Source organism: Vipera berus (genome assembly GCF_964194415.1).
Source record: "Vipera berus genome assembly, chromosome: 1".
In the NCBI taxonomy this organism is placed as follows: Eukaryota; Metazoa; Chordata; class Lepidosauria; order Squamata; family Viperidae; genus Vipera; species Vipera berus.
The window spans coordinates 106850350-106874869 of record NC_138202.1 but is presented as its reverse complement, the minus strand read 5'-3'; the positions used below and the strand labels follow the sequence as shown (position 1 = coordinate 106874869).

The window sequence follows — 24520 nt, the reverse complement described above, 5'->3', positions numbered from 1 at the left end:
TGAGAACCTTCAGCAATTCTTTTTGTGACAAACCTGGGATTTATTTTATTTTATTTATTTTATTTTAATTCCATTTATATCCCGCCCTTCTCCGAAGACTCAGGGCGGCTTACAAGCTTAGCAGTAGCCTTCATTCTATGTATATGCCTGCTTATTAGGGCTTTCGCCCCCACCCCAAGCGGCATTATTACAAAGTCAGCTTAATTGCCCCCAACAATCTGGGTCCTCATTTTACCTACCTTGGAAGGATGGAAGGCTGAGTCAACCTTGAGCCTGGTGGGATGCGAACCTGCACTAATTGCAGGCAGCTGGTGTTACTTAAGGAGGCATTAGCCCACTGCTCCACCAAGGCTCTTGATCTCTTGGATACCCAAATTCCAATTAAATGAGTGCTAAGGAAGCAGACCATTACTGTACAGGTAGTCCTTGACTTACAATCATTCATTTAGTGACCATTCAAAGTTACAATAGCACTGAAAAAAGTGATACACTTATGACCATTGCAGCAGCCCTACAGTCACATGATCAAAATTTGGGCACTTGGCAACCAAGATATATGTATGATGGTTGCAGTGTCCCGGTGTCATGTGAGGGCCATTTATGATCTTCCCAATCAGCTGACAAGCAAAGTCAATGGGGGAAGCTGGATTCACCTGACAACCATGCAATTCACTTAAAAACCTGCACTGATTCTCTTAATGACCATGGGAAAAAAGACCACAAGATTGGGAATGACTGACCTAACTTCCTTGTTTAGCAATCGAAACCTTGGTTCCAACTGTGGTTGTAAGTCAAGAACTAATAGGTAATATGTCAGTCCAGCGCACACTTATCCAGAAGTAAATCACAATACACTTCCTCAACAGGATTTATTTCAGAACACATAGCTATACTCTCACTGTGTTTATTTTGCTACTGCTTTTCTTTGCAAAACCTTTTGTGGATTCCATCTATTACACACACACACACACACACACACACACACACACACACAAACACACACACACAAAAGATATGTCCCAGAGAGTGTGCATGCATATTATTCTATCTGTGGCTATTTGACAGAAGGCTTCTATTTTCTTATAGACCCTCATTTTATACTTGCCTGAACATGGCAATTAAGAGATTCATAAGCAGCACATTTGTAACCAGTAGGAAGATGACTAAGAGTATTATGACCAGCCAATTAGCGTAGGCACTGGGACATGAGAAGTCACTTGCCGTCTGGTTCCTCTGCTGACCCAATGTGCAGTTTCCAAAATCCATGCGAGATGCTGTGGTAGTGAAGTTTAAAAAAAGAGGGAAGGAAGGAAGGAAGGAAGGAAGGAAGGAAGGAAGGAAGGAAGGAAGGAAGGAAGGAAGGAAGGAAGGAAGGAAGGAAGGAAGGAAGGAAGGAAGGAAGGAAGGAAGGAAGGAAGGAAGGAAGGAAGGAAGGTTGAAACTGTTAAAGCTTCAGAATGATTTGCTACAAACTACTACATTGACTTTACAAAGGAATCAGGTGAATTGATGCAGCTGACACACAGCAGGAGCATCTATAAGGGACAGGCCTAGGAATTAGAGCCTGCAAGTAGAACAGAATTTAACAGGGGAAACAAAAAGATGTAGCAAAAGAGGACAACTGGACTTTGCCATTTCTGTCAGAACTTCTGAAGAAACACCCCAGCCAAAGGACTTGGAGGATTCTGTCATAAACCTCATTGATATCACTGAATCTAACTTAAACCAAACATTTTAGACTGATTTTCAAGGTGAAGGACTAGAACAGGCTTTTGCCACAGGTAACCAAAATGCTTTCATATTTGCCCTATGCTGTTGCCTTTACTGTATCAATTCTATCTTATGTAAATGATGGCTTTACTCACATGTGACTAAATGTTTCTAGCTGGTTGGTATGATTCAGTGGTTGGACTTATAATACTGTGCAAATCAGCACACGGTGTTAAGTTTTGAATTGCTCTATGCTTATCTTAGTGGATTATGCCATTCCTTATCATGAATACAATATAGACCTTACAGTACAGATGACTTCAGATACAGTGCAATGAGAATGCTGTTGACTGATTTATTATTATCTGTCAAAACCCCTTTAATCAAAAAGCAGTATTGCTGAGGTACTGTAAATGAAACTCACAATCTATTTTATCCAGTGGAATTTGTCCAAATATTTGAAGGTAGGGACGATAAAGGACCCTCCTGAAAATCCACTCAGCACGACTGTCATCAGGATGAAGCAAAGCTTGTGTGGCCACACCATATGCAATGAGCCACACACTCAGGAAAAAGAGGAAGAAAAAAACATCCTTCATCTGTAAAAAAAAATAATAAGGCAGAACTAAAATTTGAAACTCTCTTCCTCCACCGTTATGCCCTCCAGGTGTGTTATAGACCCAAGATATCTGAAAAAGTCAAGTTGGGGTCTATTCGATTAGAAACATTCAAAGAGAATCAGAATGGATTTCTTTTCCTTCTCATCATGTATTCTCAGAAAGCTTCTTTCATGCCGAACTAGGACTTAGATTTATTGGAAGGACTATTTTGTTTAATGCAGGCTGTACAAATATGTTAGAATGCAAAGTTATTAGTCATATGTCTAGTGAGCACACACATGCACACACACACATAGACAAATGTTTGAAAGAAAAGTTACCTTCTTGCATCTTTTGCAGGAAAAATTCCTTCTGCTATAGTCAGGGCTCCCCCCCTCTTTTTTTTTTAACTTCTAGTACTGTGGTGGCGAACCTATGGCACGTGTGCCACAGGTGGCATGCAGAGCCTTCTCTGTGGGCACGTATGCCGTTGGCCCAGTTCTTGGCCTTCAGCTGGGTTTTATAAAACCTTTTTGCTTTAGGCCTCCACCATCATGTGCAAAAAAAAAGGTTCAATCAATCAATCAATTTCAACTTCTCGCGAGAAAAAAAAAGACCTCACAAAGTTGGAATTGATTGAACTTTTTAGTCCCACCCAGTCTGCCCTTACCACCACAGCCACACCCACCCAATGCGCCATGCCCACCCAATTGGCCACACCCACCCAATTGGCCACACCCACCCAATGGGCCACACCCACCCAGCACCCAACAATACATAAGTGGGTTTGGGGTTGCAGTTTGGGCACTCAGTCTCTAAAACAGACATGTCAAACACAAGGCCCGGGGGCCAGATCCGGCCCGCGAAGTGGTTTCATGTGGCCTGCGAAGCCATCCTGGAAACAGTGAGGGAACGGCCCCCACTGCCTTGGCCCTGGCCCAGAGACCCTCCTTTTGCCACAGACCGTCAGATCTGTTCCACTCCTGCCCAGGCCCCCATAGGCACCCTTGATGCGAACTATGTAGAGCTGGCCATGCCCACCCAGTAGGCCATATGCACTCTAGCCACACCCACCCAGTAGGCCACGCCCACCCAGCCCCCTGAGGGCAACTGCAATGCTGATGTGGCCCTCAATGAAATTGAGTTTGACACCCCTGTTCTAAATTGATTCGCCATCACTGTTCTAGTACTTCCAACCTAGCAGAAGTTCCTTCCAATATATTGCATTTTAGAAGATAAATATAAGCATTTACGAAGAGCAGAATTTCTTTTTATTTCTTCAATATTATATTATACTGACTTTCTCCTCAAAACAGTGTCCAGGATAGCTAATTAAGATTCAAATACAGTTTTAAAAGCTGAGATAAAAATAATTTTAATTTAATTTTAATTTTAATTCCATTTATATCCCACCCTTCTCCGAAGACTCAGGGCGGCTTACAAGCTTAGCAGTAGCCTTCATTCTATGTATATGCCTGCTTATTAGGGCTTTCATACACCCCCCAAGCGGCATTATTACAAAGTCAGCTTAATTGCCCCCAACAATCTGGGTCCTCATTTTACCTACCTCGGAAGGATGGAAGGCTGAGTCAACCTTGAGCCTGGTGGGATGCGAACCTGCACTAATTGCAGGCAGCTGGTGTTACTTAAGGAGGCATTAGCCCACTGCTCCACCAAGGCTAAGGAAGCAACAAAGAAAAGCAAAAAAAATGTTGCTAGGTTTCTAAACATAGAGTGGAAGAGAATGGGGGTGGGGGGAGGAAAGAGCCCTTTCTGTGTGCCTGGCACACTGACAACAAGGAAATCTTCTACAGGGTGTCCGATAGATGTCTTAGTAAGTCAATACATAAATAAATATGGGGGTGAATGTAACCATACTTAGAAATTTGAAGTTAATAGCATAATTTCCCTTGAGTCTGCTAGATTGAAAACCAGGTCCAACCCCATTTGTTTTCATTTCTCTAGGCCAGGGGTAGGCAACCTTGGCTCTTTTATGACTCGTGGACTTCAACTCCCAGAATTCCTGAGCCAGCCGGCTCAGGAATTCTGGGAGTTGAAGTCCACGAGTCATAAAAGAGCTAAGGTTGCCTAGTTTAGTTTAGTTTAGTTTATTGAATTTACATACCGCCCTTTTCCCATAGGACTCAGGGCGGTTTACAAGGGAATTTAAAAACGTCAATACAATACAAAAGTTAAAGACAGTTAAAATAATTAAATTTAATCCCTGAACAAATATAAAACCCCATTTAAAAACTCTCAGCCTGGGCCGGAAAGCTCAAAGAGCCAGGTCTTCAGGTCCTGGCGGAATGACCGAAGGTCGGGGGCAGTCCTAAGCTCCATGGGCAGCTGGTTCCAAAGGGCAGGCGCACCCACTGAGAAGGCCCTCCCCCTGGGTGTTATCCGCCGGCAGTCTTTTACCGGCAGCACCCTGAGAAGGCCCTCCATGTGGGAGCGCACAGGACGAAGGGAACTTGGTGCTGGCAGCAGGTGTTCCCTTAAATATCCCGGACCCAAGCCATTTAGGGCTTTATAGGTCATCACCAGCACCTTGAATCTCACCCGGAGGGCAACCGGAAGCCAATGCAGCTCACGGAGTAGAGGTGTTACATGGGAGTATCGGGAAACCCCCATCACAACTTGCGCAGCAGCATTCTGCACCAGCTGAAGCCTCCGAGTGGTCGTCGAGGGCAGCCCCATATAGAGAGTGTTGCAGTAGTCTAAACGGGAGGTCACGAGCGCATGGGTGACTGTGCGTAGGGCATCTCGGTCCAGATAGGGTTGCAACTGGCGCACCAGGCGAACCTGGGCAAAAGCCCCTCTGGTCACGGATCCTATGTGATGTTCAAAACTGAGCCGTGAATCCAGGAGGACACCCAAGTTGCGAGCCCTATCAACGGGGGGTAACACCTCACCCCCCCATCGTTAAAGATGGAATAGTCTGGTTAACCCGAGATGCCGGTATGCACAGCCACTCAGTCTTGGCAGGATTGAGACGAAGCCTGTTTCTCCCCATCCAGACCTGGACTGCCTCCAGGCAGCCTACCCCTGCTCTAGGCAATGCTGCACTTACCATTCTTTCCACAATGATAATCTTTGGGCCCAGTTGTTTATGAATGGCAAAAATATGAATCAGTCTCAGAGTGAACACCATAAAATCAATTGCTAGTACTGTTCGACCATCGTAAAAGGTTGAATTAAACATTCTGGAGGGTGAAGAAATATTTGTGTATTAATATTTAACTCATGCCTTCCCTTTCTACCCTGATAAGAGGATGAAGGCAGTTATCATGAAAAAGATGCAAAAATAAAGTAAAATAAATTAGGAATACAGTAGGAAGGCACCATTAGAACACAAATACATAACTATTAATATCAGAATAAAACAGCTCAAACTAAGTTTTTTCTAAATACAGGTGTAAATATCTATTTCCAAATGTTTATGGCCTATAGCTTGCAAATAATGCTCTCTTCATATTCCCAAAGAATACTCTCTGAAAGTGGGGGAATCCTTACAGAAGTCTCTTCAGCTAATCTTATCCAAGATCATGACAAATCACCAGTTGCCCAGAAACTGGTTGGTTGAAATTAGCAACCAATGCTGGTTTTTCAGGCATGATAAGATCCTTATTTTGCACCATTTAGATATTTGTTTATGTGTTTATTCCATTTATATGGCAGCCCATCTTGCATAACAGTGACTCTGGCTGGATTAAAAACTCAAATAAATACAGCTAAAGAATAGCCTTGTTGTCCCTGGAAAAGAGCTATTGCAACTGTACCAAGAAGTACAGTAGTCATCTACCCTATATTACTGTTGAATTATAGCTCTGCTGTTTATGGTTTGCACTGATTGAATTTTTCAAGGTATCCTCCGATTCTTGCAAGAACTGAATAGTTGAATAGTTGTTCCTTGTTTTTCCCACCAAGACATCTCTGATTCTAAACTAGTAATCATTTCATAATTTCCACTTATGGTAGCTATCTGCCATGCTTGGCCACTTAGTGCCTTTTAAGACTTTTTTCTCAGCACTGTATCATCTCTTCTCTTGCTATCTGTAATCTCATCCTTAAAAAAAGGTGGGGGGGGAGGAGAAACACCTGAAGCCACATACCTGCAAGCGATTCCAATGATGAACAAGGAAATAGCCAACATATCACACTTGTTCCAATTATCTTCTACATAGAGCTTGATTTTTTTTATTAGATTCATGCCTCCATCAGTAAAGAAACTCTGCAAGTTAACAGCTATTATGTTAATCCTTTCATTTCTTTGTCAATAGTTTAACATTTCAAAATTGAATATAAAATATATGACAACTGCAAATAAGGATCACTTTTTTTCCTAGGCTTCCTATATATATATCTTAATAACTAACAGGTCTTTCATTCCTGAGCATCCTATTGCTTGGAAAATTCTTCTTATGGGTTTGGATGGCCCACCTGACATAGCCATGTTGGTAATGCCAGCCTATACTTGGCACCCCTAGATGGGATCGATGGGATCAGAAAATTAATTCATTGATTCTGAACTATACATTGTACAGCGTTTTATCAAGCTTCGTGATTACAGGAGACTGTGGTTTTTCTGGGAGAGAGAGAACCTACCACTTTAATGCTCTTGCGTTCTGACAAACTTTCATATTCTAGTTTGAGACATCATTGAAATATGTGTGAGTCCATATCTGTAGTAACACACTCAGGATCAAGTCATCACTGAAGCTACCAGATTCCCACAGTTGCGATGGGATAACTCTGCATTTAAAACTCAACATTGGACTAAGATAAACATTTGCATGGGATTATACTTGCGGAAGTGTTTGCAGCAATCAGTCCTAAATCCCATTCATTTTTTTCCCTGTGCCAAAATTTAATGAATTCAGTCAATATTGACTGTAGCTCAAGGCTTTTTGCATAGCTGCAGCTTAAAAAATGCAGATATATACAGTTTCTCTTCAAAGGAGAAAAGGAAAAGATATGAAATAGTTGAAATAATGCAATAATTTATTCTTATCACCTACTTGCAGATTTTTACTTCCTGAAGCCATTAATAATCTGGAAGGATTCATTCTTTCCTTTTGGCTGTGTAAACCTTTCAGAACAGAAGCTCCAGAGTGAATCAGGATGCTAGTAGTGTCTATGGCAAAATGCTACCATTTTTTCCCCTTGCTTTTCCTGCCATGTTCTGGTTTAGGGACCTCCGGACTAACGTCATAAATTTAGCAACACAGCAAAATAGCACAGAGTAAATTACACTGGTCTACAAATTTTGGGAAATTATTGACCTCCAGGATAAAATGTGTTAATTCTTACATATTTTTATTAGATGAATTAGAAAACAGGTGGTAAAGATGCTGGTTGGCTAAAGCTTTCAGGATATTTCACAATAAAGATTTACAGGTAGTCCTCAAGTTACGAGTCTAAGGGAGCCTGCACTTTCCACTCATAACTCAAAAACTCGTGGGAGTGAATCTCGTATGAGATCACTCCCTTGCTCGTTAAAATGCATGCAGTTCTATTTGGATAAAAAGTCTTTCAGCTCCTATAGAGTGCTTCCAAACGCAGCCAATCCCTTTGTTTGGAGGCATTCCATAGGTGCTGAAACATTTTTTATCCCAACAGAGATCTGACAGAGAAGCTTTGCGTGGCTGCCAGTGCATGCTTAGATATGGAGCAGAAGGCTCCGTTTCCCAAGCGCCCCATTCCAGGCATACGGACCTTCCAATCTCTGTCAGGTTTCCATTGGGATAAAAAGTCTTTCAGCACCTATAGAGTGCTTCCAAACAAGGAAGGGTCTGCTCTGGCCGCCACTTCCTCACTCTGCCAGCATCTCCCTTGCTTCCCCAAAGCATCCCTTCACTAACCTCCTTTTCAGCTCTGTTCTCTGCCACTGCATTCAGGGCAACAAAAGAAGCCTGTGGGACTACCGGTAAAAAAAAGTTCAATCAGACATTCCAATTTTGTGAGATCAAATTTTTTTCCTAAGAAGTTGGGTTGGATTGATCTTTTCTTTTAGTCCCACAAACATCTTTGGTTGCCCTGCACATGGAGAACGGAGCTGGAAAGGAGGTTAGTGGAGGAATGTGGATGCCCTGGTGTGGGGTGAGGGTTTGGATTTGGCATTGTGGATGCCCTGGAGTGGGGTGGGAGCTAGGATTCGGCATTCTGGATTGTGCAGTGTTTGTGCTCTGGTGGGTCTCTTCAAAACACAGTGAATCCCTGCATTTTGAATAGCCCCATTGGAGCTCAAACACCTTTCATCTGAATGGAGACCTGAGTAACATGGAGTTTCAAGCAGTCACATGGAGTGCTCCTTTCCGTTTCTGAAGTGCCTCACTGCAGGCACATGGACCTTCCAATCCCTCCCTGGTCTGTGTTTGGATAAAAAGTGTTTGAGCAGCAGCAGCTTGAGTTTCTCCACTCTGTCCTGAAGGAAAAAACCAGAGGTGCAGAGCAGGATTGCTCTCAAGAAGATGCATGTGCGCTGCATGCACTTGCCTTACTGAGAGCAATCCTGGTCTGCACCTCCATTTCCTTTCACTCAGACAGAGCAGAGAAACTCAAGCCACTGCTGCTCAATGAGTGAGGAGTAGGATAAGAGTGGTGAGGATTTGTGCCAGCTGGCCAGTCAGCCAAGGACTAGGTTGGGCAGGTGGGTGGGTGGCTGGGGAGGGGGTTCATGGCTGCTCAGGTGGTTGCTGCTGCTGACAGCTTGGATGTGGGTGCAAGGGTCCTGGCCCCACAATGCCTCCCCGCTCAGTTGAAGGCTTCATTCCTGTCCTCTAAGGCTTGCACACGTGAGTGAGCAACGCACCCGGGCCATGGACGGCATTGCAAGACACATTTGTCTTGGTCAGATCTCTGCATCATATAACTACATCTGGTGGCTTGTGAAAGTATTGCCTAACATTTCCAAGGAACAGTTGCAAGATGCCACAAAACTGTCAACAATGCAGATATTATCTGCTACAGTTGTGGTGAGGTTACATTTGCATCTCAAAAGTGCAGTATGATGGCAGTGGTAAAAAATGGCATACCACCTATATTTTGGATGCAAAATAGGAGATCAGAACAAGAGTTTGGCCCCTCATTATTGTTGCATTACATGTGCAACTTATCTGCATCATTGGCTAAACAAGAAGAAAAAGTTTATGCCTTTCATAGTCCCAATGGTGTGGACAAAATCCACCAATCATAGTAGTGACTGCTATTTTTGCATAGTTCCCCCCGGTTGCAAAAGCAATCTCAAGAAAGAAGAAGTGGACCGTGGAATATCCAAACATTCTATCCGCACTGCGTCTTGTTCCCCTTGGTGAGGATTTGCCAATTCCAGATCTATCAGAATCCTACTCTCTAGAGGCAGGTGATGATAAAGAGGATAAGCAGGATGCAACAGATCCAGAGCCGTCTATGCCAGCGGACCCAAACTTTAGCCTACCATATGCTCCTCCTGAAACACATCTAATTTCACAGAGTGAACTAAATGACCTGGTCAGGGATTTGGAATTGCCTAAGAGTAAGGCAGAGCTACTGGGCTCCAGATAAACAATAGTGGAATCTCCTGCAGAGTGAAAAAGCATGAAAATGTTACATGAAAAACCAATACATGAATGGAAAGTTATGTTATTGGTATCAATAAAAAGATAAATTTATAACAATTGGTGTGGCACCATTCTCATTGCTATATCACATTTTGTAAAAAAAGTTATAGAGCCTAATTGCACACACCCCTCGTAATTAATAGAATAGAATAGAATAGAATAGAATAGAATAGAATAGAATAGAATAGAATAGAATAGAATAGAATAGAATAGAATAGAATAGAATAGAATAGAATAGAATAGAATAGAATAGAATAGAATAGAATAGAATAGAATAGAATAGAATAGACCTTGGAGGTCTTCTAGTCCAGCCCCCTGCTCAAGCAGGAGAACCTATATCATTTCAGACAGGCTCTTCTTAAAAATCTCCAGTGACTGAGTGCCCATGATTTCTGGAGGCAAGCTGTTCCACTGGTTAATTGTCCTCACTGTCAGGAAGTTTCTCCTTAATTCCAGGTTGCTTCTCTCTTTGATCAGTTTCCAACCATTGTTTCCTGTCCTGCCCTCTGGTGCTTTGGTGAATAACATGACCCCTCTTCTTTGTGGCAGCCCCTCAAATACTGGAATACTGCTTTCATGCCACCCTTATTTCTTCTTTTCTTTAGACTAGCGGCTAGCCAAACCCAAGTACCATAGCCGTTCTTTGTATGTTTTAATCTCCAGGCCTTTGATCATCTTAGTTGCTCTTCTCTGAATTTTTCCCAAACACTCAACATCTTTTTTGTGATATGGTGACCCAAATTGGCTGCATTATTCCAGGTGTGGTCTTACTAGGGTTTTATAAATTCTTTTGATGCAATTTTGACCTGAAGCTGTATCTTGGAAACTGGACCCAATTAATACTCAAGACTTAATTTTCCTTTATTAGTGACCCAATTCTGGTAAAATTTAGTTACTTTCATTTCCGAGGCTTTCTCCTTGTAGACCAGTGTTACCAACCTGTCTGATTTCTTCCAAGACTAGTGTAAAGACCCAGAAGTAGAGTATGTTCTCCTTGATAGCGGGACCTTTAGGTGGAGATTTAAAATCCACTAAGAGGACGTAGGCAAATAGAAAGAGAAAAGCAAAATACATAACAACATTCCCCATAAAGACTGTAATAGGAGCAGTCCAGAATTTTTTCCAGCGTGTAAACATAAATGTTGCATAGGCAATAGTCCCAGAGGCAGGTTCTGCTTCTAGTGTGGCATCAGCCCTGCAAAAGTGAAAGAACAGACAATAGCAATGCAATTCTCAACATGGCTCAGACTGGCTTTAGAGAGATGTTGATCATCCTGTTTTTCCCCAAATTCTTCCATTAAAATTAAGCAACTGCATCCAGATAAGTTTTCCCCCCAATTCAGTTTTAATTGCTATATTTAAATAGCTTTATTCCCCACCTTATCAAAGTACGGGGATATTCAATGCATCTTTTTAATAAGAGCAACCGATGAAATCTTCATTTCATTGATATGACTTAGATTGCTCTCATTGATTCCAGTGGAAACTTGATCAACAGATACCCAATCACTTTTTCCCCCTGAGATTCAGATCATATTGACACAAGTTCATAATGTTTCAGGAATGAGTTCCCAGAGTCCATCTGTTAGGAATAGCAAACAGCATCAAAAGCACTGATGAGTGCAAATCTCACAGCAAGTCAAATTTACGTATCTATGAATAGCGGTGGCAACACATTCTCTCTAAAGTGACCCTTAATGAAATGAAATGACAAGTTTACATCTAAACAGCATTTCTAATCTGCACTTATGATCACTTATGAGCAAGTGTAACCAATTTGTGATAACAAACATTATGATGTAATGATATTTGAAATGATATTTGAGATGACCTTGGGAGGTGGAAAAAGGTGAAGAAAGATGCTCCCTAGAAAATGATCAGGTACCGGGGGAGGAGAAAGGATCTGCAGCTGCATAATGGGCAGAAAAAGAAGCTCAGGATGGATCCTTCCTAACCTATCAGGCTACAAAAAGTGATGACAGGAGATTTGTACTTTCAGACTTGCAATGTTCTGTTAATGGTAGACTTACAAGAAGTTAGAATTAGCTCATCTGGTTGTGTTTTCTGTCCATCTACTTAGGAAGACCGACAATAGTTCACTTAATGAAAATTTGGGAGGTGAGGGGGAGTAGCATTTTATCCCTGGAACTCAATTTAAAATACTCCAGAATAACTCTCCCTGATGGCAACAAAGCTTACTTCTGAGGTTGACAGGCCCAGGGCAGAGATTGTGAAAGAGAGTCCCATCTCTTTGTCTTTATTGACATTGGAACTCTGATGCCAGGGCACCCAGGATTACAGAAGGGGGTTGTAGAAGTCTCTGTAGGTTGAATGTTTTCTGCTTTCAGAAGAGAGGATCCAAATAATACCCACAATGGAAAAATCAATGGACTTTGAAATTAATAGAGCTAGCTCAGATGGCAGAATTGACTGCCTTGCTTAGAAACAATAATTTGACTAAATTTCTTGTGACTTGGAGACCTCTGTTTTCTCCTTATGTTACAGGATAAGGAGAAAAAAAATCAACTCTGGAATTTGGAATTTGAGGACTAGATCTGATTCGACTAGAGCAGGGGTAGGCAACCTTGGCTCTTTTATGACTTGTGGACTTCAATGTGCTGGCTCAGGAATTCTGGGAGTTGAAGTCCACGAGTCATAAAAGAGCCAAGGTTGCCTACCCCTGGACTAGAGAAATAGTACAGTTTTTCAAATATACAGTTATTCACTTTTGACAAGTTATTGGGTGTTAGATTAAAATTAATAGAGGAATATATTATGAGTATTGGTTTTTCAGAATGTTGATAGTGTTTTATGGTATTTTAAATACTGTTATCATTTATTTATTTATTTGATTTGATTTGTATACCGCCCTTCTCCCGAAGGAGTCAGGGTGGTGAACAGGGACATAAATACCAAAATACCCAAAATACAGAAATTAAAAACAAATTAAACCCTAGTGCCCAAATGCAGAAAATAAATTACATTAAAACAATAATTAAAACAAAACCTATCAGAACAGGCTGGCTTGTTCAAACAAATAGGTTTTTAGGTCGCGTAGGAAGGAGCGAAGGTTGGGAGCCATCCGGAGCTCAACCGGTAAACGGTTCCACAGGTCAGGCGCACCCACAGAGAACGCCCTCCCCCTGGGGGGTCACCAGACGGCATTCTCCAAACAGCGGCACCCTGAGGACGCCCTCTCTGTGGGAGCGCACTGGGCGGAGGGAAGTTGATGCCGGCCGCAGGTGCTCCCTAAGGTACTCCGGACCCATGCCATGTAGGGCTTTGTAGGTCATTACCAGCACCTTGATTCTCACCCGGAAGGCAACCGGAAGCCAATGCAGCTCACGGAGAAGAGGTGTTACACGGGAGTATCGGGAGACTCCCATCACAACTCGCGTGGCCGCATTCTGCACCAGTTGGAGCCTCCGAGTGGTCCTCAAGGGCAGCCCCATGTAGAGAGCATTGCAGTAGTCTAACCGAGAGGTCACGAGCGCATGAGTGACTGTACGCAAGGCATCACGGTCTAAATAGAAAGAAACAGCCTACAAAGAGGTTGTTGTATTGTTTTAATATCTCTGTACTAGAAAAAAGTGAAGACCATTTTGATTATAAATCTGTTTGATGGATTTTTTTCTGTCACTTTTTAACTTGTTCTTTTATTTCCCTATGTCTTTTCTTTTTATGTTAGTCTAAATTTTTGAAATTTAATATTTTTTTTTTTAAAAAAGATCCAAATTATACACTAATTCATGGAATGATCTCCATTTGGTTATTTTATATTTCTGTTGCTCTTCTGTAATTCATAGTGTGACTGATGGTGAATGGTAATGAACATTAGGAGCTGATTCTAAGGAGAAGGATGTGTATAGGAAGAAAGCTTTCAGATGAAGCTCAATGGAAATGACTCCTACTACAGTTTTTTAATTTCCCCTGGCACTTTTATTAAACATTAAATATAGCCATGGTGAAAAGGGCTATTCCTTTGAGCTCTGGGTGAGCAAGTCTGTAGTGAGGTTATATATACATTTGATATGAATGTTCATCCCAACCATTCCCATAGCAACAAACTAATATTAAAAAAACTGCAGTAATAATTTCACTGCAGGAATCTCAGAGAGAAGCAAACGTGGATAGGGTGGATATTGTATTAAAATTCATCATTAAAGAAACAGCAGAGGAAGCAGAATTCAAGCTTCTAGTGACTATTAAAGCTTGGGAGTTTTTTCAGCATATTTTTTTTAAAAAATCATAAACCGTCTCTTTGTACTTAATGAATCCAACCTCCCCAAAATATTGGTTTTAGATCTTGTTGTTTATATTTAATTTTAAATAATACACCAAGATTTTATATATTTTAGCCAAAGTGACAAGTATTTGGCATCCTAACTAGGGGCTGATCTCACCCATTTCCTAAATTGCATATTTGTTTGGCTGTATACCCCTTTCAGGTCAGTGGAGCTTAGGAGTCACAAATATATCTCATAAAGCAATGAAAGAGTTTCTTGGATTTGCATGTTCACTGAGAATTGGAGCTGTAAAGATAATTATTCCCAATAATCAAACATCTATAATCATAATTTTGCTATTGTTCTCACTGGAGGAAAGCATGAATAGGACTGCTTCATTTTAAAAAAACAAAAACTTCTAGATCTCTGCAAAAAGATTTCTGTCAGAAGGCATTCAGTCAGAACTGTAAAAGATACTTGGATGAGAAGTGTCTTCACGCAAAGCAAAGAAACTCCAGTTGCCTTTTGAAAAAGCACCTTTGGGACAACAATGACCTGGATGAATGAGAATCTCCATAGACAAAAAGCCATACAGTTCTAACTTCTAAAGGCCTAATGATAGAAAGTCCCAGAACCCCATGAAACCTTTCACTATATGCAAAGGGAGAAACCACACAGTTATGACTTGTGGATGTGCACTGACATGCTGATTTTTTCTTTGCCTTCCACAGAATTTGTGCAGATAGATTTTTCTGCTCATAAAAATAACTGCTAAACCATAGGTGAAGAATTCAAACTCCCTAGATGAAGTTTAACTTCTCCATTATAAGGAAAAGTATTTAACACTTTATGGTTGGATGGTCATAGCAATTGCAATTAATAAATGCATCTTTAAAAAAATATTTCTAGTTCTCTGTATGTAAACCTTACTTCTTTTTTCTGTAGGACAGCAGTGTCCTTTCTGTATCAAGGCTGTCAAGATCTTTGAATGAGTCTGGGTCCTCCACTGACTGTGTCTCCTCACTGCAAAGAAATAGATTTAATGCTTAATGTTATAGAAAACAAATTTGCTTTTTTCCCCATAGTTGAAGTGACAATACAATTTTCATTTTTGAGATTTATACAAAAAAGCTACAGTGTTCTCTTTGCACATTTTTGAGCCATACTTTTTTTAAAAAAAAAATGCACATAAGTATAACTATATCACAAAACATTGCAAAAAAGCAAGAATTTATCTTATTAAAACCAAATTTACCTCCTCATAAATGATAAATCCAAATTAAAACTAGCAGAATCATCCTTCTGAGATTTTTTAAATATGCAATTCAAATAAATCTACACAGATCATATTGCATCTGAACAGCCTGGTGGAAAATATACGTGTGAAGCTGGCAATTATGGTACACTTTTGTCCAAGGAACTTGGGGAGTGGGGTTAAGGAACAGGAAGTACAACTTAGGTTGTTAGGTATGAAAGCTCAAAGCAAGTATCTCTAAGACAGTTTTTGTTCGTTAAAGCAGTGGCATTGGAAAGGGCCAAAATGGGGAAAATACCAGACACCAGTACAAAGAAACAAGGCTGGGATTGTCACACCACTTCTTCCATCTTGCCTATTTGGACACCACCATCAGCCCCCCTATGGATGCCTCCTTCTTGAAGGATACCTTTTCTATGCGCAAGGTTAGTTAGCCCAGAGAGGTTGAAAGTTCTCAAGATGTAAATGAGATGACACCCTGAGAAAGTGACACCCTGAGCTTCACAAGATTCAGGGAGGTGTTTTGGGACAAGCAGGTTTCTATACAAAGGGACGCCTTCTGTCTAAGACAAGTTCAAATCAGGATGCTGATACAGGACTTCAGACAGAACATATAAAAAGCTTCAATACACATGTCCTGTGGTGCCCGTGGCATCTCTGAACTCTGAAGTCCAGCTATACATTTGTCAGTACAAATTTGTAGTAATGCTTGAAGTAAAAAAAATAAATAAATGAAGAAGTAAGTGGCCACCCTGGAGCTCAAACTAAAGAGAAGAGGCATAATAGCAACACAGGAAGCAGCTCTCCTTTTTAAAGAAAGAAATAAAGGAAGACAGAAATAGCTTTGAGGTCCTAACAGAGGGGAAAAGCTCTAGATATTTAGGGGAAGAGGAAACAGAGCAAGGAAACCAAAGGTAGAACCCTAAAAGGCAGAGGGGATGCAGTTATGGAATACACACACACACACACACACACACACACACCATACACACATAGACAAAGAAATGTGTTTGGTTTTCCTCTGTCCAAGACTGTAGCAAAATGGTAAAAAATGCATCTTTGTCATCAGGCTTTTTGCTATTGTTTAAATGTTATTTTATTCAAATTGTTTTCAATTTTTCATTCCATTGATTTTTCTGGACAGTAAACTGCTTTGATTGCTCCTACAAATAAGGAACAGAGGGCATACATTCAACAACTGCATAAATACATTGCAGCTGCACCCTGCAGGAAGAGAAGAGAAGAACCACTGAGGTTGACATTTATACCACGAAGAGCAGAAATTGTTGGCCAGATCTGTCAGCACGTGAAATAATCTGGATGCTAGAAGCACAGATAAGAGTAACTTATCTAGTCCATTCCTACTTTCGCATGGACAAATGATAAGGCCAACAGCAGCTAGTACCATATCGTCAAATAGAAAAAGGAGAGCAGCATTTTCTGTTGCGTGATCGTCTGAATGCTATTCCCTTCAATTCTACTGCCTCCTTTGTTCAAATGTTCTTGAACAAAAATTACTGTAAGTTTTATTTAATTTGAAGAAGACTAAGATTCTCATATTCTACAGACAAGCTACTTAAGAAGTAAGCCTAGGTTAATTACTTCTGGCCCTGTTACGTTTAGTCTTTCCAGTTGCTTTAAAATTTCCAAAAAAGGAACCCATAGGTTCTAATAATTCATTTGCAACTCTTCATTTGTTACAAATTGTTGCAGAATCAAACATTAATAATATTTTAGACATTATGCTCCTCTCTTGAAACAGTCCCTGCAATGTACTCTTAACATCTTTTGCAGTTATGTATATCCGTAATATTAGTAAATAGGGAATCATACTCAGGACTAAATGTCACAGGTTTCTTACTGTTTGCAAACTTTCATTTTCTTGCTTTTCTATTTATCTTTGTTCTTCCAGTACATTTGCTACCCTTTTTCATTCAAGAAACCACCTTCTGTCATTTAGCAACTCAACCGAGTCAGCTCTGCTTGCTGGATGGTAGGTAGCCCTTCTGTGAGAAGGAATCTGAAGAGGATCATAACTTCAATTACCCTTGCACCAAGAACACAATTGCCTGCTCCAGTCACAGAAAAATAAACTTATCATTCTGAACTACAACCATGTATCTTTGACCATTTGTTTTCTTCCTAGCAAAAAAGTAAAACAACAGCATAACATGCAACAATTAAAACAAGATCTTTCTCTCTGGTTGCATCTGGAATGCTAGGAAGAAATTCACTAACTATTTCCAACTATCATAAAGATCAAATAACCCTGATTCCTGCTGGTAAGGACATGACTCAGAGATAAAAGAGTTACTGTATTTCCAAATGGGTAAGAAATAGTTTTGCTTATTTCCAAACAATCTGAATCTGGTGTCTTTCACTAGGTATCTCCCACCCAGCTCTTGATTGTTCCCCTTGCAATGCCAATCAGATATGCAGGGCTGAACTCTTGTGTTAGTTATTCACCTGCACAAAATGTTCTCATGATCTTTTGGAACTATTACTTCCCTCAAAGTTCTAACTTTTTTCACTGATGTCTTGGCCTTAATAAGTAATCTTTAAAGGGAAAGCAGAGGGCTAAAAATTGTGAGTGATAGTTTACTTTCTCCCACAACATTTTTTTAAAAAAAATCTGGGTTGAGTATACTTTTCAAAATGTATTCTAATTACTGATATAAAGAGCAAAGTTGTCTCTATAAACACGGAGAAAGTAGAATATTTTATTTCCAGGATACAGAAGGAGCATATTCTATTGCCACTTCAGTATTTGCAGGTCACTGATAGCCTGGTGAAATAGCCCTGATAAGAAGCACAACCAGGAGTGCCAGCTCTATCTTTATTGTAAGGTTATGTTAACAATCTTGCAAGTCTTAAAGTACCATTCTTGTCTCGCACTTTTACTGTCCTGAAAAGTGGGGAGGGTCCCTTCTGAAATCCTTTTGCTACCCCTCCTTGTTCAGATTCAAATTTCATTTATTAGACCATTGTCTAGGCTAGGGGTCCCCAACCCCCAGTCCACGGTTTACTACTGGACCGTGGCCCATTTGGAACCAGGCCATGCAAGGGGTGGGCGAGTGCATGCACATGACTGCTACTCACACAGAACCCTGTCCCCCCCCTATTCCACCAAGCTGAAAAGGTCTAGGATGTGGCGCTTCCTCCTGTTTCCCAAGGCCATTCCCACATACCATTACAATCAGTATGCGTGCATTCACTTTTTTCTTCCTCTTAATGCAAAAGACTCTATGGTTCATACCTGAATGAAATCAAGTTAGTATAAATCAGGAAAGGGCACCCAAATCCACAGATCAGATTCAAAATTGGGGTGGATGTTGACATGTCTCCCCACCAAATTTTTGTCAGAAATGCCTGAAATTTAAAGAAGATAGATATGAAAAAGAAATGTTATAATAATACAGTTAAAAGACTAAGGAAAAGACCAGAACACATCTCCAGCAGCCAAAACCCAGATTAGCAAGGATTACATCAAACAATCAAGCAGAAAATAATACCCTGATCAAGGAATTACCAAGGATGAAACCACACCCGCACCAACATTGGCAGGGTAAGCTACTGTTTATAAACAGGGAGCAATACACACACCCACGAGTACTGATAATACTACTATATTTAGTTGGGTAATGAAATGTTTGCAAGCAAGCAGCCAATCTCAGTGAATATCAAGCACTCCACAAATGATACATAACTACATTTTACTTTGCTCAGTAAAGATTATAATAAAAAAGAACACTTTAAATCATAATGCTTGGCTCTTTTCTTAAACACAAGAGACTAAAACTATTCAATGTAAATGTTTCAACTTTTCGCCTAAGCTAGCCAGTCCTGCATTATTTCTATGAAGTTTTTTATTCAGCAGAATCAGACTTCTTTTGTTTGTAACTGAGGACTATCCTTTCTTCTTTCAGCCTCTGAGAGTTTTATTTTTATTTTATTTTATTTAAGAAAATTTATATGGCTGTCCACTAACTCTCAGTGACTCTGAGTGGCTTACAAAAATGTTTCTTATTTCTAGTTATTCTTGTGTCTGTTTTATTGGTTATTCTTTTTAAAGGGTGAAAAATCAAACTCATGTAACTTGCAACTTAATGCTAATTTTGGATGACATAATTTTGGAGGGCAAAAAGTAGAACTGACCATGACCTACATACTTATGGCTGCCCATTTTTACTGAACAGGAACACACATCTGGCCAATTTGCTGAGTCTCTTTAGGTAGGATTTTTTTTTAAAAAAAGTCACTGTTGTGAAATGGGTGGCCACATGAATTTTTTTTAATGAAATATCTAAAATAATAAAATAAAATACTCCTGCTGATGTTAGAGTCTTGAAATGGCTTTTCTGTTGCTTTGTATCTATAGCTTTGTAACTTGTAAAATGCTTAGAATGTTGTATTTAAGCAGTTAGTACACAGGTCAGCAATCCGAGGCTCTGGAGCCGCATGTGGCTCTTTCAGCCTTCTCCTGCGGCTCCCAGTTGTGCTCTGCCATTTGCAGAGAGAGAGACAGAGAGAGGCACTTGCACTTGCACTTGCAATTGCACTTGCACTTCCCTTCTCTCTCTCTCTCTCTCTCTCTCTCTCTCTCTCTCTCTCTCTCTCTCTCTCTCTCTCTCTCTCTCTCTCTCTCTGTGTGTGTGTGTGTGTGTGTGTGTGTAAAGCTCACGCTGTTCTCTGAGAAGCTGACAAGTTCTCCACAGGAAGCAGCAGAAAGCAGGGCAGGAGAGCCAGCCCAATAAAAATGTGTGTCAGCTTGTCCGAGAACTGCGTGAAGCCAGCTTGCCAGGTGAGCAGAAGATCGGAGTGAGGGGGGGTGGGAGAGAGAGAGAGAGAGAGAGGGAGGGAGAGAGAGAGAGAGAACTCATGCACAGCAACCTCTATTTCTTTTTAATTAAACTGTTCAATCAAGCTCCCCCCCTTGTGTGCGTGCGCGGGTTTTGCGGCTCCCAGTGTGTTTTTTTCCTCTGGGAAACGGGTCCAAGTGGCTCTTTGAGAGTTTAAGGTTGCCGACCCCTGAGTTAGTATATGTGTTTGTCAGCCCCGCTAGACCAAATTTAAAAATCAACTTCCCAGGAAGACTAGAACTATAGTTTACTGAGATAGAGTGTAATAGAATCCTGCAATTCTAATTGTGCTTTTCTTCCCTTCCTTCTTTTACCCTAGCAAATTGGTGGAGGGGGTGTTTGTCTGAGTCACTTCTGAATAGTATCTTGCTTTCCAGGACCTCAAGGATGTTTCAGCCTCTTTATCCAAGTAATGGCCCTTACATATATCCTCAACAACATCTCCCTTAGTTTCTCTGGTGTTTTAATTTCATGCAGGCTACCTTAGGATTCTCAATGAGCTAACAACTCAGAATAATGCTCTTTTGATTATTTATGGATCTTATTAACAAAGGATAATCTTCATCGTTAATATAACTGAGGAAGTAGTCAGTCGTTGAATGAAGTACTAGATGTAAAAATAGTTCCGTTACAATTTTTTTCACAGTGCTGAATAACATTATCTCTTACATTCCAGCGAGAATGATTTCTCCTGGCAAGGTTATCAATCATTGGTTTTATTCCTAGGTATTATAGGGTGGAAAGATTTTGTTTTTGTTTTAAGAAAACAGTGTGTCACATTTGTCTACCAAACGTATATTGTTAATTACAAAACATTTTTATGTTTTACCATTAAAGACTAATTTTCATCTTAGCAAATCACCATTTGTTAGAAATATATTTTTTGCCTTAGCCGTTCAACAATTATTAAAATGGACTTCCGGTGGCGGCGCGGCGCCGAAGATAGCCGTTTCGGGCTGTCCGCTTCACAGCTGAGTTTTTCCACTGAAAACAGCGCCGATCAGCTGTTTAGGTGGATTTGAAGCCCCCTCCTCGGGAGAAGAGGAGGGGGTGAGGCCCCAGGTAGGGGTTGAGTTCTCCGGGGCCGCCTGAGCTGAAAGCTTGGGCGGCTGAAGGATTGAACTCCCCCGTAGCCTGGGTTGCTCCCAGCTGCTTAGCGTCTCTGCTCCGGGATTTTTGGAGCGGAGCCAGGCGTTTGCGACCACCCCTGCCAGAAGGAAAGACTTTGGAGTAAAAGGAGCAGGCAGAGCAGTACAGGAGGTTAAGGTGAAGAGGACTTTTATTCTTACTCTCTAGCTTAATGGACTTTATAAACTTAAAGTGAAAGTGCGCAACAAGTGAAAGTGAAGAAAGATGGCGGCTAAATCTTCCTCTAAAGTTCTTCGGAGTGCGGGAACTTCCCCGGTGCAACAGACATCGTTGCAAGCTCTGCTTCCTCCTGCACCTCCTGTGGCATTGACGCTTAAGGACTTACAAGATGCCTTTGCAAAGCAATCCCAGGTAATGTCAGAAATGCTGGATGATAAGATGGTAAAGTTGGAGGAGAAACTGGAGAAATTGGAGGAGAGGATGGAAGAGAAGTTTAATGAGAAGTTTAGTGCAATGAGGGTAGACATCTTGTCTACAGTGGAAAGCGTGGCTGAATGTGTGCAATGTTTGGAAGAAAAAATGGAGGATCTTAGTCAAAAGAACACTATATTAGAAGTAAAGGTACTGGAGAATGAAAATTTAAGGGATAAAATGGACGGAGAATTGAGTCTTGTCCAGTATCATCAGATGCAGTATGCTATTAGAATCAGGGGCTTAAAAGAGAATCCTAAAGAAGACCTAAAGCAGCAGATTTCTGAGGCTTTGGAAGCAGTATTGGGCCAGCCAGCATCTGAAATAGAGGGATGTATGGATAAAGTTTTTCGTGTAAATTCATGGATTGCAAGGCAGAGGAAGTTACCTAGAGATGTGGTGGTTTATTTTACAAAGAGAGCAACTAGAGATGAAGTTATTCAAGCTGCTTATGATACTAAAGTTGTGGTTGCTGAGCAAGAAGTGCTGGTTCTAAAAGAAATTCCTCCAAAGATTTTAAGGAGAAGGAAGGATTTTGCATTTCTCGTACAGGAACTTAAGCAACGTGATATTAAGTTTAGATGGGAGATTCCAGTTGGATTGGTGGTGATGCACGAAGGTAAAAGATATCGTCTGGTTACTGTGACTCAGGCGCGTGATTTCTACAATAATGTTTTAAAAGCAACCCCTCTATCACTCCTGGAAGCTGCAAAGGGATCTGGAGAGGGAAAACCTCAAGAGGCTGAAGGTGGACAGACAGAGGAGAATGGTGCTGGAGGGGATCAAATTACAGCTTCATTGGCTGCTGCTGGAGAGCAGAGGTTGACGCGCGCCGCTGTAAAACGAGCAAGACAAGTACAAGAGCAAGACCAACAGAAGTTTATGGAACTCTCAAAGCGTACTTATAGTGAAGCTGTGGGAGGAGGGCGGCCCAAAGAAAATATAGGGGCTATTAAAGATGTGCTCCAAAAGCTTCGGGATGCCACGCATGGTGACTAAATTTCTAACCTGGAATGTTAATGGATTAAACTCACCACAGAAGAGAAAGAAAGTTTTTCAATATTTAAAACAATTTAAGATTGATGTTATATGTTTGCAAGAAACGCATATTAGGGTTATGGACCAAAAGTATTTATCGAACTCAAGGTTGGGCACGCAATTTGTTGCTTCTGCGATGAATAAGAAAAATGGAGTGGTTGTCTACATTAAAAGTACTCTAACAGCGGAATTAATTGAAGCAGATAAGCAAGGAAGATATGTTATGATAGATTTGTTATTAGAAGGTAAAAAAAACGCTCTTAGTGGACTGTATGCTCCTAATCAACAACAAGCTGATTTTTTTAGTTCACTTCATACAAAGCTTACTCAATTGGATTACAAATCGTTTATTTTTATGGGGGATTGGAATGGTGTTTTGGATGTACAGATGGACAAGGCTGGTTCTTTTAAGCGTGCTCCGAGTCATGCCAGATTGCCTAAATCTTTTTTTGAAATGAAGGACGACCTGGAGTTGCGAGATATTTGGCGTGACATACACCTACATGAAAAGGATTATACTTTTTTTTCTGACAGACATCAATCTTTTTCTAGGATTGATTTTATTTTGCTGACTAATGATTTTTTTTCTAGGATTAAGAAGGTAAAGATTTGTGCAAGAACTATTTCGGACCATAGTCCAGTTTGGTTAGAGTTCAATAAGGACAATAGGGATAGGTGCTCGTGGTGCGTAAATGAGAATTTGTTTAGAAATCAGAGAAATGTGGAAGAATGTAAACAGCGGATGAAGGTTTTTTTGAAATTAATATGAATAAGGATACTTCTATGGACATGGTTTGGGATGCTAGCAAGGCCTACATGAGAGGGGTGTTGATATATATGAATAATAAATACAGACATACTTTGGAAGCCAGAAGGAAAGAATTGGAGAATGAAATTAGGGAAAAAGAAAAGGTCTTAATTTTGAACCCATTGGATGTGAAGACTAAGGAGGTTATTAAGCTATTAAGAGGACAATTTGATAAATTGATGGCTGATCAAGTGGCAACCAACTTGCGGTTTGCTAGGCATAATACTTTTTGCAATGCTAATAAGCCAGGTAGATGGCTAGCTTATAGACTAAGGAAAAAGCAAAGGGCTTCTAATATAGATAAAATTGAACATAAGGGAAAAGTTGTGTTTCAACAGGATCTTATTAAGGAAGCCTTTGTGGATTTTTATTCTAAATTATATGCTAAGGAGAAGATTAATGAAAAAGACATTGATGTATATTTGGAGAATGCTAGCATCCCGGTTCTTACGCAAGCACAAAAAGAGGAGATTAACCAGTTGATAACAGAAGAAGAAATTCTCATAGCAATTAAGGAATTGAAGTTGGATAAAGTGCCAGGTACGGATGGTTTGACTGCGGTCTACTATAAAAATTTACAAATGGAGCTGATAAAGCCGTTAAAGGAACTGTTTCAGACAATTCAGAGAGGGGGAAAGAGATCTCGGCTTATTTGAAAGATCATTCGCAAGAACGCTATATTATGGAGTGGAAAAAATGGATTGAATATATCCAGAAGAAATATGGGACTAAAAAGTTTCATTTAGCATTTGAATAAGTCTTCCTTTCTATTTTCTTTTTTTTCCTATATGAAATATTAGTATTGTTTGTAGTTATCTTATATGAGCTAGAGAGTGATAGATTTAAGAATTTATTGTTGGTAGCATA

At 40.5% G+C, this 24520-nt stretch overlaps 1 protein-coding gene across 1 annotated transcript in view; it reads right to left on the bottom strand.

The window, feature by feature from the left end:
• The window catches only part of TRPM5 (transient receptor potential cation channel subfamily M member 5), a gene marked incomplete at its 5' end in the record, with an annotated part of 127191 nt that overhangs the window by 4315 nt on the left and 98356 nt on the right, over positions 1 to 24520 (bottom strand). Inside the window, 7 exons of the mRNA XM_081330533.1 lie at positions 1106 to 1274; positions 2135 to 2309; positions 5380 to 5512; positions 6422 to 6540; positions 10847 to 11102; positions 15064 to 15156; positions 18645 to 18757. Of these exons, the coding sequence (XP_081186659.1) occupies positions 1106 to 1274; positions 2135 to 2309; positions 5380 to 5512; positions 6422 to 6540; positions 10847 to 11102; positions 15064 to 15156; positions 18645 to 18757 (1058 nt within the window). The remainder of the gene's footprint in view (positions 1 to 1105; positions 1275 to 2134; positions 2310 to 5379; positions 5513 to 6421; positions 6541 to 10846; positions 11103 to 15063; positions 15157 to 18644; positions 18758 to 24520) is intronic.